The sequence below is a fragment of the Nipponia nippon genome, unplaced genomic scaffold (assembly GCF_047370975.1).
Source record: "Nipponia nippon isolate SJK-2023a ecotype South Korea unplaced genomic scaffold, ASM4737097v1 scaffold_20, whole genome shotgun sequence".
Lineage (NCBI taxonomy): Eukaryota > Metazoa > Chordata > Aves > Pelecaniformes > Threskiornithidae > Nipponia > Nipponia nippon.
Window position 1 is genome coordinate 6,747,428 of NW_028262337.1, and position 13,558 is coordinate 6,760,985.

Sequence of the window (13,558 nt, forward strand, 5' to 3'; positions counted from 1 at the left end):
GATTAGACTTTTTTATGAAATACCACGTTTCATTGACTTTTCTGATTTGCCCCCACATTTATTTTGTATTATCTATGCAAAACAGTATGATGACAAAAATATGGTAATCAAATTATTCTGGAAATATGCTTTCTCTTAAGATGTCACAACTATAGTATGTATGTAAAAAAAAATTTAACTTGCAAAAGAAAATCAAATACAGTAACTAGGCAGAATCAACCCATGCTTTTATTTCCATTGCATATAAAATTTCATATGAAGGTATTGATGTACAGTACTATCCCATAGGCTGTAAGAGAGGCTAAGAAACGAGTGAAAGAATAGTCATGTGCAATGTTCACACAAGTTGCCACTCTCAAGACATACCCAAAGGAAAAATCAAATTAAAACAATAACAAAAAATTGTTCAGGATTTCTGTTGATATAGTGTCCCTTTTATACCGTTTAAAACAAAAGCAATCAATTTACTTTGGGCCAGGGCTGCTAAAATCTACAGTTTGTGTCAAAAAGGAGGCTCTGGTTTTCCTTGAAAAAGAATCTCTCCTTTCACAAAGAAGTCGCATGCTACAAGGGCTGGGCATCGCTGGAATGGAGGAGAGGTATTTACCTCACTCTGGCAAATTCACTGATATCAGCTCTAAGTAATCTGGAGCAACGTGACAAGTCAAACAGCAAGAGATGAACAGTCCAACCTGCAAACCTAATACTAGTGTTATTAAAAGATCTAAGGGTTTACCACTCTCCTGTAGATCTAGTGCATTATGCTATACGCACCTGTACAAAGCCTTAGATACATCTATATAAAATAAAACTTTGTCTGCTTCTAACACTAATATTGGTGTTGGAAAGCATTTCCAAGATTAAAGTTGTCTTTTGTCCTCCTTCATGGACTCTGCTTATACAGTGATAATTTGTGCTACTAAATAAAGAAGGGATATTACAGATAACCGTAAAAGTGTATCAGTTATACCCTTTTAATTCCAATTATTCCATTTCCTAATATGCATTAACATCAAATGCTTATCAGAGATGCTTTCCAAAGCTGTTTCAGTGCAATTCAGTACTGAAATACAGCATCAATTTTGGGGTTTTTTTTAGGAGCAAAAAATGGCTGCAATAATCCCTGATGATAGCCTGTAAAAAGATAATAAGAGAGGCAATACAATTATATTGCCAGAAGTCTGGAAAAGCTTGAACTTCCAAGTAGGGTCATGAATGAAAACTCATTGTAGTACCATGCATATTAGCTCATGTGAGTAACCTCATCAGTTAGCAACTAAAAATATGGTAGAAATGCCCAGCCCTAGCCCCACAGCTACCTTACTTTCAAATGCAGCAAAACAGAAGAAAATATTGTTTAAAGTTAAGGCACAGCCCTGGGACCAAAGACCTGCAGCTTTTTTTATTGATATATCTTTATGTATTTCATACTTTTCTTGAATCCTCCATAAACAAGCTCTAAGGTGACATAGAATATATTACAGGACAAAAAAACATGTACAAGGAATATGTATACACAATAATCATTCTCTCACCAAGAGTTTCCAAATATAGCAACACCACCCTGACAAGGATGATGTTATAATAAGAACTGATAATTTACAATTAACATTACAGTATGTACATTACAATAAATACATGGTTGTAAACAGAGACAAACAAGACTGTATTACAGGTAAGGTCATTTGGTGAGAAAAATGCATGGCACAAATAAAATAAATAATGCATTTGAAAAGAACTGTCAAAGCTTTCTATAAAATCCATTTCATTCAAGTTTTTTCAACTTCTGAATGCTATTTGTTCTATCTATATTCTTTCATTATTGTTTTTCAATAACGACACAAAACAATTTAAGAATTCAAATACAGCATTACTGAGCACAGTAACTTGCAAGCTAAAGTGTACTGTTATAAGCAAGGTGAATCCCCTCCCCACCCCCCTCAATACCCACTCACTGCATTTTCTTATGGCAGAAATATTCAGAACACATAAAGCCACTTGTATTGTTTTAAAGCAGTGTGCAATGCTAAAACACACTTTGGCAAAAACGGAAAAAAAAAGATTGTACAGTGCATTATATCCCCAGCTCTAAGAAATGATATATAATTTTCTATTGTTTGATTGTCCATATGTATGGATGTATATCTCACAATATGGTGTTATTCTTTTCATTTACTTTCAATTAGTGCAGATACAAAACCTTTTCAGGTCCCTATTGGTTATTTTGGAATTTATATTGCTTTTCCGTTATTAAGGTTCCAGGCACTCTTGGGGACTGAAAGGATTTTTAGATGGATCAGGTTCAGGAAGAAATGATGAAGAACAAAAAAAATAGTCAAAAACTGAAAAAAACCATGAGTTCTCTTCATTCTCTTTCCTCCTTCAGCATCTGTGCTAAGGCCCTGTGAGGGCTAAAGGTAGATAAAACTATGACCTGGATACAGAAAAATGCAAAATGCATTTAAAAGCTGAATTATTAGCCAATTGTTTTTAAACAGGTTTTTATTCTAGATCTCAGACACTTAAAAAACCCTCTGTATTCATATCTGAAAATTTACTACAAAATGAATCCAAAGGGAAAACAATGGCTGTTGCTTTCTTCTTTCGTTAAGGAATCGTCTTGGTATTGTCATTTTACCAGAATTTTAGAGTGGGAGCCTACTAGCTTCCCTAGGGAACTATTTCCCAACTTCTATGCTCAAAACTACAATTCTAATGAAGAGTAAAGCGAAGGAAATAAAATTCCTTCTTCTTTCATGTGACCAAGCAACAGGACTGGAAAATGACAAATACGAACTCCTACCTCCCTTTAACTTTCGAAGTTACGGAAGCTTTCAGTACCAATCAGACTGAAAAGCAGGATTCCCTCAGCACAAGCTGGATAAAGGATGAAAAGATTGAAATAATGTGGAGTAAACTACAACTCTCATGATGCATTGCTCATTTACTTAAAAACATAAAAAGACAAGACTGACCTGGCTCTTCTTGCAACAAAGACATGAAAAAATAATGCTAATCATTATTTTTATGTTGTACACATCTGAGATTAGCAAATGGTTTAACTAGATACCTGACACAGATAAAAAAGCTATTAAGAGTCAAAATTGGAAATATTACACTAATGCTTTTTTCACCAGAGCAAATATTCCATACATTTTATTGGCCTGTTCAGATTTAGCAATCTATAGCTCCCAGCCAAAAATGGTCTGGAAACCATGTTTCAGAGGGACAAATTTTATTAGTACAGCAGAAGAGCTGCTTTTGTATTCAGACAACAATTCATTACCTTTCTTATGGGCTCTAGTCCTGCAAATCCTAATCTTGCAGTAAGACAGAATTGGCAGGACCAGGCTACTATGAGGGTAAAAGCACAACTTAAGTTCCTCTGGTACGTTTGGGAAAATTGTGATGGTGATGAAAAACAAACAAAAAAGACATCATACTGAAAGAGTTTTATGTAACATAAAGGATATTCATGGAACTCACTAATATATAAAATAATAGACTTTTACAGCTCAATATTACCATGAGATTCTAAGGTGCAAAAAAAGAGAAGGAAAGAAATAAAACTTAGAAGTATTATCCAGTGTAGCACAGATTTGGACTGAAAACTTGCAAGTTACTCTTTGGAAAAAAAATAACCAGTGGCAGATGACGTCTGAAAGTGTTTTTCTTTAAATATAATACCTTGGTACATTTAATAATAAAAGTAAGCTCTACAAAAGATCTCTCTTTTACATATTATACAAAACGCAGAGGTTAGTGCAACCCACTGGGTCACACTTTTCAGTCACGTATCAGGAAGACTTGAAATTAGAAAATTATGCAATTTCCACAGCTCATCTTCCTATTGGTAACAGAATCATGTTGTGTCCCATCATTTATGTGCATTTGTTTTCCAGTAGGAACTTCAGTTTATTTTCTGTCTGTTTCCTCTCATGATGAACATTATCCAATGCTTTGCTTGTGAAATACAATGAATTCAAAAACTATCAAAGCATACCAGCATTCGGTTGGCAGGTGGTACTCCTCTGAAAACATTTGCTTTATTTAATCAAATCTGCCAAATGGAGAGCTTATTAAAATGTAGTTTATGGATGTTCTCCCCCCTGTTTTCTGGCGCCATGGAGGTGAAAATTCTGGTTACAATATTCCTGAGTGCCAAACTGAGTCATCAAGGTCAGTTTTGATCAACAAACGTCCTGGCAGATGACAGCGAGTTGTGACTATGGTTGTAGCATATGACATACACTTTGGAAACCATTACCTAATAAAAACAAAACAAACAAAAAACAGAAAGAAAGAGGAAAAGAAAGGGAGAGGGCAAGAGAGAAAGAGACTGCGTCTTCATTGTTACGTGTCAGGAGAATGGTCTTCTACCACACAAGGTTCTGTCTGGTTCTCCTCCTCTTCTACTTCTTCCCCTACTTGCTCATCAAGAGGAATTTCAGTGGATTCTGAATCCTGGGTGCAAAGAGTCTTGGAGTCACTGCAGCTGGTGTCTTCTTCTACTTGACTTCCACTGTCCTTTTCGGTGTCTGACTCACCGTCTTCCTCCAGTGTTAGTTCGAACTGGAATTTTTCAGTTTGGCCCTGCCTACCCTCTTCCTGGTCATCAGGTGCAGGAGAGGGACTTTGAGGGATTGTGCTCTGGTACCATTCTCGATTGTCCTCCAGTGTATCTAAGATATCCTGGGCATCTGGGTGAACAAGATCTGCCCACGTCTCCCACAGAGGATGAACAATGTAGTCTATAAAACCCACCTGTTTCAAATAATATAAAATCAGGATGAGCTGTTATTCACAAAGAAATAAACAACTATGCCTATAAGCCACACGAAGTATGAGAAATATAACGCTAGTAAGAGACACTAGATGCACTACCCTTAAAGGTGGCTGAAAGGAAACCATGTTGTTTTATGTAGTAAACAGGGTCCTTTACATTTCAGGTCTGATTCAGGATATTGGATAAGGACTTGGAAAGGATTTGTTTTCAAATGGACTGTTCATTCCAAACATCTCCACTGCATCTAGTGAGCCAAACAGCTGCTTTATATTTAATTCTGCTTGTGAAGGAAACGCTAATGATCAGCTGTACAATACTCTCTTTTGACATGTATGCTTCATTGCAGATCATGACAGTGATGGAATCCTTTCAGCAAACACACTACCATGCACTATGTTTTCAGAGTAAAAATTTCAGCTCCCCTCACTTACTACTCAGGAGCTGAATTAATTAACTAGGAGGAAAAAGGAAATAGTGCATTCAAAAATTAATCAAAACATGGCTATGGACCATCCTTTTCTGTTAAAATGTCATACTGTGTTATTTAACTGCCCACTCAAATCAATTACCTGTGATTTTTCTACAGATGCATTGTGTTTATCACACATGGGACTTATCTCCATTCCCCTCTCTCTTTCCCGATCTCCTTGACGGAAAAATTCCTCCATTATTCTGTCTGTCCATTGGCGGTAGAGATGGAGTGGCTTGGTTGGATTGCTTAGATCTGCACAGTGCACCATATTCTGAAGAACCTGAAATAGATTGAACACATGTGGTGTTATTACACTGGAGAAAACCAGCTCCTTTTCCATTTACACTTTTGGTGGCTGTGAAACAGAATCTTGAAAATACATGTAGTGCAAGATTTATTCTAAACAGAAGAAAACTTATGTGCTTGGGTGTTTTTCACACTTGCAGTAATAGCTATGAATTACCTTGCCTTTGCTGCTTCTGTCTGTATAAGGGACAGAAAAGCTTTGAGAGAAAGACTAACCAGGTGGTGACAATTTGAAGGGAAGGCCAAAGCCTCATTTAGTCTAGAAGTACTCTAGCACCTCATTACTCTCTCAGAGAGTCACTCACTACGTAACAAAGTATGTCACAGGTAGGAAACATAAGAGGGAGTAGAGGGAAGGTAGTGAGTCATGGTGTGAGAACGGACAGCTGATTTAATCCATGCTGGAAAATGGGCAGGCCAATGTTATTAAGGATGTGAGTTAATACAAATGACCATTTGCAAATGAACTTTCTTACCTGAATCCTGTCTGAATAGTTATCAAGAAGTAGGACACCAGAACTGGTCACTTTTTTGGTTTCAACCATAGTTTTTAAATCAGCCAATAGATTCATATGCTTAGACATGTCTGTTGCAAGTACCTTGAAAGAAACAAACAAAAAAATGAATATTACATAAATTATTCTACTGATTTTTAAAAAAATCTTTAAACACACAAATAAACAGTTCTGGGGGGAATCCATAACTCCTGTGTCTAAATACACTATAAAAGTCTGAGTCCTGTACGTCATTAGTGTCCAAAATAGTAAGTTTTAATTTTGGTTATTTTAAGAATATGACAAAATGATTGTTCAGAATTGTTCAGAATGATCTGATCAGCCTAAATTCATCATCAATTCAGTAGCAAATTTCTGTGTACATGTCAGTACAAAACCAGCTTGAAGCAGGACCATATACCTTCTAAAAAGGTATAATATTGAAACTGAAAAGAACCCCCTATTTATGTTGGGTAAGGCATGATAAATCTTCAAACTTTTACTTCATTGGTTATGGGTCTAATCACATGTAATCTATCATAAAATGTTTCTGTGCTCTATTATTCAATTTGCTAGCAGTATGGAAGAGAGACTCTCAAGCAGAACTTACAATGTCAATGACCATTTTCCTCAATGATTGCCTCTGTTTTTTCGTCAAATTCTGGAAAATGTCACAATTTTCTTCCTGCAGCAGCTTGAAGCCCACAGCTAAGTGATGATTCTCCAGTACTGATGAGTCATTGTACATCAAGGCGAGTTCAGAATCTGCAGTACCAATCGCAGGGCAGAACGTTACTAACGCCTGTGCTTCTACCAAATCCCTTAAGATTTTTCAGATTCGTTACATTCATAACAAGATTTACAGATGAACTTTTAGAAACAGAGTTCCTGTAGTTCACACAGTATCAAAAGTTACAGAATTAATGACTGAACATCTTAACAAATCAAGGCAAAGTATGTTGAGGAAAATAAAGAAAACACTTTGCAGTGAAGCATGTACATGTGCCTGGAGTGGCAAGTTCGAAAAAATACAAGGAAGGTATTTTTCAGAATATATTTTCATATCTGCATGAGGTCACATGGAAAATATTATACACATAAACACACCTAAACTAAAACACACTCTGATGTTTTCTCTTCTCATGCCTCCTTCCCATCACAACTACTAAAATTCCATTGTTTAAGTCAAGTTGCAGCTATCCAGCACTCAGACTGGGAATACACAGCTGAGGCTTTGCTGCAGGTCAGGCAGAGAGCACACATCTTGGTTTTCAAACCATGTCCTTCTGCAGTTAGCTAAGGCACTCAGATGCCTAGCCAATTAGGCCTACGGGTCATTAGACCATGACAATTGGATATTTTGAGAGGAGGCTGATAGGATGGTAACAGTTTCGCTTCTGGTCTTTTTCTTGGAAGGTCATGTGGCTTGAAAATGCAAGCAGTGGCCTTGCCTACTGCCTCATACTTGAGTGTGGTCAATGCCTCATGTTGTAACACTGTGCCTTCTTCAACAGAAGTATTCTTAGCTCCGTCACTCCATATGGCTGTGAGAATAACACACACCTGCCTAGCAACGCCTGTGCTAAGGCATACACACAAGGTCTGCATTTGTCTGCTTAGACCTGCTGAGCAGCCAGCTCTGACAAATAAAAGCAGTTACAACAATTTTCTGCGCAGCTTTAGATTCTACGCGGCGATACTGCACCGTCAGCTTGTGTATGTTTTAAGACGCAGCCTGCAAATGAAGCTGTCATAGAAACCAAATACTTGTTATGCAATCACACTTTTCATGTGTGATATTAACTTCTATTTATTATAGCTGTTCTACCCTAAATCTAACCATGCGTCAGTCTATTCTACTCTTTGTCCTCTTTATCTTCTTTTACAGCAGCTTTGTTTTAAAATCCCTCTGGATCGGTGGGGTGCATATAAAATCTCTGCTCTTCAGATTTCATTAGTCTCATTATCCATTCTCCTGCTGTCTTCCTCTCCTGTCTTGAATATATCAATCTTTTGAATCAGGAAACCCTTCCTCTACCTTTCCTTATCCCAATGGCAGCAGAACCGTAATAGCAAAAGGAAAAAGAGAGTGAGTTTGTCAAATGATTTCTCTTTCATCTTGTACAGAACATTTACAAAGCTTGCCTATTTGCTATTTTTCTTACAAAGACCCCAGGCACTAGCTTATTTTCCTTTCAAACAGTCTTCTGATGAGCCCCAACTGCAAAACACTCAACGTTGCCAAAACACTTTGGAATGGCTGGAGCTACAAGACAGAGCTAAAATGGGCTCAACTTTATAACAGACGTGGAAATGGAAGAAAATTCCCTCTTGGTAATCTTTGTAACACATTATAATCTTCAAGAGTATTTATCTGGAAGGACAGAGTTACAATCATCAAATAAGCATCTCCTCTGATGCTAATACAATCCATATTTGTTATTTAATAGCATTCAAGGGGGATCAGATTTTTAGACAACTGTGTAAATAGACTTTAAGTCCTTAAATAGGGAAAGAAATATCATGTGAGCAATTATAAAGAACAAGCTGAAATATGGCAAATATGTACACACTTTAACTAACTGTAAGTCTATTATGCTTTTTAAAAATGTATTCTTATATTTCTTAGTGAAATGTTAATACATTGCAAGGTTCACTGGAAAACAAAACTAGGTAGAAGGAAGTGATCTTCTAGAGGTTAGGAAAATCTAGGATTTGAGAGACCTAAATTAGACGGTCTTTGTCCCTACAGTTTATTCTTAGTACACAGAACAACTCAAAATGGATAAAATTCCTTTGTCTCTTTCAGCTTGGCAACAGCAGTTCCAGTTAGTGATATTACTTGATTGACATGGAAGCCTCCTCTATCAAAAGCTGAATTGAGAAAAACAAGACATTTCTTCTAAGCCATTAAATAAGCAGCATCAAAATCACTCCTAATGCAGCTGAATTTCAACTGTCTGCCTAAAAGTGAAAGCTTTATGTATCACTACTGGTCCCTTCAACTAGCCAGTCATCTTGCTTAAACCTGAAGAACTCAGTGGTTTCCCTGTAGCACCTCAGAGTCACCAATATATCCTGATACTCAATTTCTGATTAAACAAATAAAAACTTTACTTATATATGCCCACTCTTAAGAATTTAGGTATTACACACTGTTTTGTGCACAAAGCTTGATTCACTCTCTTCCTATACCACGCTGCTGAGCTGTACTGGTTATCAATAAAGCACTAGGAACCTAGAGTCAATCCCAATCCTCCTCCTTGCAAATGAGTCATCAAATTGAATTTCACTACAGGGCAGCCCTCAGGCAAATAAAATTAGATGCAGGCTAAACTGGAGTGCAGGTCTTATTTGAATATACAGCAGCAATGAGTCAGAAGAGGAGCTCCCTTCTTCAAACTATACTGCTGATTTGGAGTCATACTATTTTAGTACCAGTGCAACAGAGTCACCCAAGTGTAGGAATGACAATCTATAAATGTGCAACCAGATAGGTCAAATACACAACCCTAGATACGTTTCCAATTCTGCAGCTTTTTCTTCTTCTGTGCTTGGATTATTAGTATTATTTCAACTTTTGTACTTCTGGGTCAGTTATCATAAAAGGAGAAGTTGTCAGATGGCAAAAGAAGTAAAATCGTATGACAGAACTTGCACTGACCTACAATGTGCTATCCACTTATAATAGTAACATAACGCCACTGAAATCAAAGCAGGTTACACTGGGGCAACAAGCCATTCAGTAAATGTGTTATGATCAGGTTCAACAAAGCTAACAGTATTTTTCTTCTAGTAGAAGATTAAAGATGGGAGAGGTTCATGCAATGCTGCAGAGAACAGCCTTGAGAAATGCAGAACAAGTACATTGGGTTTCAGAATTGGAGATGACATTAAGGACTCATTTCATTAGGGCTTTTTCCTCCACACATGGAAATGCCAGCAAGAGACTCACAAAAAAAAACAACCCAAAAAAAAACACAACCAAAAAACAACAAAACAAAACGGTTTGCCATAGCCTGCAGGGACAGGCAGAGAAAATTCAGTCCAAGAGGAATGAGTATGCAGAGATCAGAAACCAAGTACAACAGCCAGGGAGAGACAGAGATGGGCCTGTCAATCTGCTAAAAAGAAACTTGTTTTCTAAATTTCTTAAAAATGTATGGCTATCCTTGGTCATATCATATGCTTCCAACATAAACCCATAAACCGTTGTCTTACTTTTTTTTTTTATTTTTTTATTTAATCTTCTTTCATTTTTCTCCTACAACTTTATTTAATGTAAACCAACTAATTTCCAGTAGAGACCGCATCCAAGACCTTGAAACAGCGCCAGGATTATAGTTCATGTCTTAGTAATTCTTGGTAGAGGGTACTATATATATTATTTCTAAAGTTACAGGAAATGCAAAATAGTATCCAGTTTAAAATACAAACACCTATCTATTTACTGAGTAAAAGTACACATAGAAGCAAACAAGGAATGAACTGTGTATTTTTCATGTGGTATGTGCAGATCTTGCAGCAAATTTTTGAGAAAACCGCTGAACATCAAACTTACTTGTGTTGATAAGAAACTGGTTTGAAACCCCAGGATGATCTACATCATGTATTGCACTGGCAAAAATTGCTGCAAGAATCTCCAAATCAGTGAACACTGCCTAGAAAATCATGAAACAGAAATGACAATCACTAATCAATGAAAAAGTGTTTTCAATAAAAAGGACTCTACTTTGAATCTAGATCTGAACAAGGAAAACACATTTGAAATGTATCAGGGATCTCAAAAGATTTTACACATAGGCTATCACAATCTTTTGTAAAATTGTCAATTATGTAGAATTTCATAAATATTTCAAGTTTGGCCAAAGTAAAACCATCCTTACTTCACACTGACAGCATCACTAAATTCCATAATAACTGAAGTTTTTTCAGCTTCAGTCTGTAAATAAATCCACTTTAATCAGATCATTAAGTACAGATTAGATCGTTAAGTACAGGTTTTCTAACCTATAGCACAAACTGAAGTTAAAAATTTCAGCCTGACTCCTACGTATAGTCTTATACTTGAAAGATGCTTATCTCCTAAATGATGCTAAAGGAAATGGTGACAGACTACAAGGCATCTTACTTAACATTTACTCAGTTTTCTTCTGTATGAGATTATTAGGAAGATAGGAAGAGAGGACTGCAATGGACCTGGCATGTCACTGAGGCCAGTCCCATGTTGTCACAAGCACCCACGTTATATAATTGCCTTCATAATTGATCAAGAACAGCTCAGAAGTGTGTAGGTCAGCAGTGGCACTGGGCAGACATTGCTACTGTACTGGCTAAAGCTCTGCTGAGAACAAGGCCATGAAAAACAGTTGATCTGGAAAAAAACCTGAAAATGCTACTGACGACCAGTTCAGCTGTTTGGTGAAGCCAGTGGTGATTTAAGAACATAGTCTGATCTTCCTTCTTAAGATAAAGAAAATCTTTCCCCAGAGAATTCCTGAGTCTTTGAGGATCGAGACCTGCCAACAGTCTTAGGGTTCACCTATAAACCTCCTCTTAAGAAGGTAAAGCAGAAGCATTCCATAACGTGAAAGAGTGGTCATTATGAAAAAGAGTCAAAATGCAGCCTTCTTTGAAAATGAGGGCAAATGCTTTTCGATTACTGAAATTTCAACTGCTTGCTTTATTTACCTTTTTCCACCAATTTACTGGGATATATCAATGTTTGCTACGCTAAGACTTGAACTGAGCTTCAAAAAGGGAAAGTAATCTCCATCTTTCTTCCACTTCCTTCTACTTCAGAGATTTAAGCACCTTCTACAAGACAATTCTTCAGAAAAGAACATACAAAATGTTTTTTTTAATCCAAACAATTTTGAAATATTTATGAAAAAATGGAGATAGTCCAGTGGAAATTTAGTACATGTTCCACTCTGCCAGAGGAACAAACAACAAAGTAGCCTTTCAGGACCAGAATGAATATGCACAAGTTAAAAACAAAAACCAAATGGCCCTATTGAGGGAATCCCATTTTATTACTATCTTTCCTAAGCAATTCCACTAACTGTGGTTAGTGAGAATCCCACATGGGAAACAATGACAGAACAGTATGTAGTATTAATAATGAGATGGTGGAAACAAGTTATGCATTGTGTTACAATGAAAAAGGTTATGACAGCACAAATCTGCAAGTATAAAACCATGATTTAAAATAAAAAGATGTGACATTTTCTGCACAATATTTACATGTAAACAAGCTTTGATCCTCACAAAATATCTTTAAAAGAGCACAATTAATGAAAGAAATGTTAAGATTTCTTTTAAAAATATTGCAGAAACTAAGATCTTCAATATTAAATTTAGAAGAGTCTCAGTATATCCCTTTCTCTCATGCCTGCCTCTTTTCCACCTCAGTGTAGCTTACCTCTAATGCCGGGGTTGATAGCAGGACATGGGTTGACTGAACAACATCTGCAGCATGTATGTTATTGTGATATGCCACATCTGCATGGTAATGGTCTTCTAGGGTCATCAAGTAAGTTATTAAAGTGTCTACTGGAATCTTAAATGTTTTTAACAAGTCCCGTTCCTACAAAAGGAAAAGATAAACAATTAAGATTACAAAGCCCAGAAGAATCTCTAAAATAAGCAAAAAGCAGCACGGCTGCTGCTACTTGCCTGAAAAATGGTGTGCATGATGACTGTCAAAGGTCTGTTTCCAGATAACTCTGCTACTCTGAAAACCTGAAGGCCCCATTTGTTCACATCTTCTAGTTCCTAGAGCAGAATCAAGCAAGAGATGTTGAAACCTAACACACTATTTCCAGTGATTTTTGACTGGAACAGCTACAAACAGCAGACTCATGAAGGTTCAAACTTTGCCCCTGTGAAAATTATACGCTAAACTTTGAAAGGGGGAAAGCTGCTGCTACTGATCTTGTAATATGTGAATTTGCAGCTACCAACTTTTTAGATTTTAATTCAGTAAGCAGGAAAGAGGGCCTCTTAAGTGGATTGCTCCAGAGGTAAAAATGTTACAGTATCTTGAATGAGCTGAACTGACACAATTTACTATCTCACTGCCCAGTGACAGCAGAGTTCAGCAAGGAGGAAACCTCCAGAGATGCCGAGGTTCTGCTGCTGTCTCCCTGGTTCTCGGAAACACTCTTCAAATAAAGGGGGAGATTCCTGAAAACATAAGGACAAGCATATTTCAAAATGAAAAACTCTAAAATTAAATGAATAATCATTTTATGCCAGTTTTAGATTATTGCCAACTAGTTAGCTGCTGGTGCAAGAATCATAGGAAACGTCACTACAAACAAAACCACAAATGATCTACGTAAAATGATACTGCTAAAGACAGGACCTGGAGGGATAGCTCTAATGCAATACACCAGTTGTGCTTTTTCAGAACACACAGGGCTGCTATGTATTTTCATTCCTGTGACAGTATATGGTATGTTTACTCTTCATTCCTCACATATTATTTACGAATAA

At 36.8% G+C, this 13,558-nt stretch overlaps 1 protein-coding gene across 6 annotated transcripts in view; it reads right to left on the bottom strand.

Moving 5' to 3' along the window:
* Window positions 1-208: 208 nt before the first annotated feature.
* The window catches only part of PDE4D (phosphodiesterase 4D), a 533,586-nt gene continuing 520,236 nt past the window's right edge, over window positions 209-13,558 (bottom strand). For all 6 annotated transcript variants that reach the window (XM_087759654.1, XM_087759655.1, XM_087759658.1 and 3 more), the window contains 7 exons: window positions 12,737-12,835; window positions 12,483-12,647; window positions 10,620-10,719; window positions 6,669-6,823; window positions 6,041-6,163; window positions 5,356-5,538; window positions 209-4,764 (listed from right to left, as the gene is read on the bottom strand). In XM_087759654.1, the coding sequence (XP_087615780.1) occupies window positions 4,354-4,764; window positions 5,356-5,538; window positions 6,041-6,163; window positions 6,669-6,823; window positions 10,620-10,719; window positions 12,483-12,647; window positions 12,737-12,835 (1,236 nt within the window). In that variant the 3' untranslated portion in view covers window positions 209-4,353. The remainder of the gene's footprint in view (window positions 4,765-5,355; window positions 5,539-6,040; window positions 6,164-6,668; window positions 6,824-10,619; window positions 10,720-12,482; window positions 12,648-12,736; window positions 12,836-13,558) is intronic.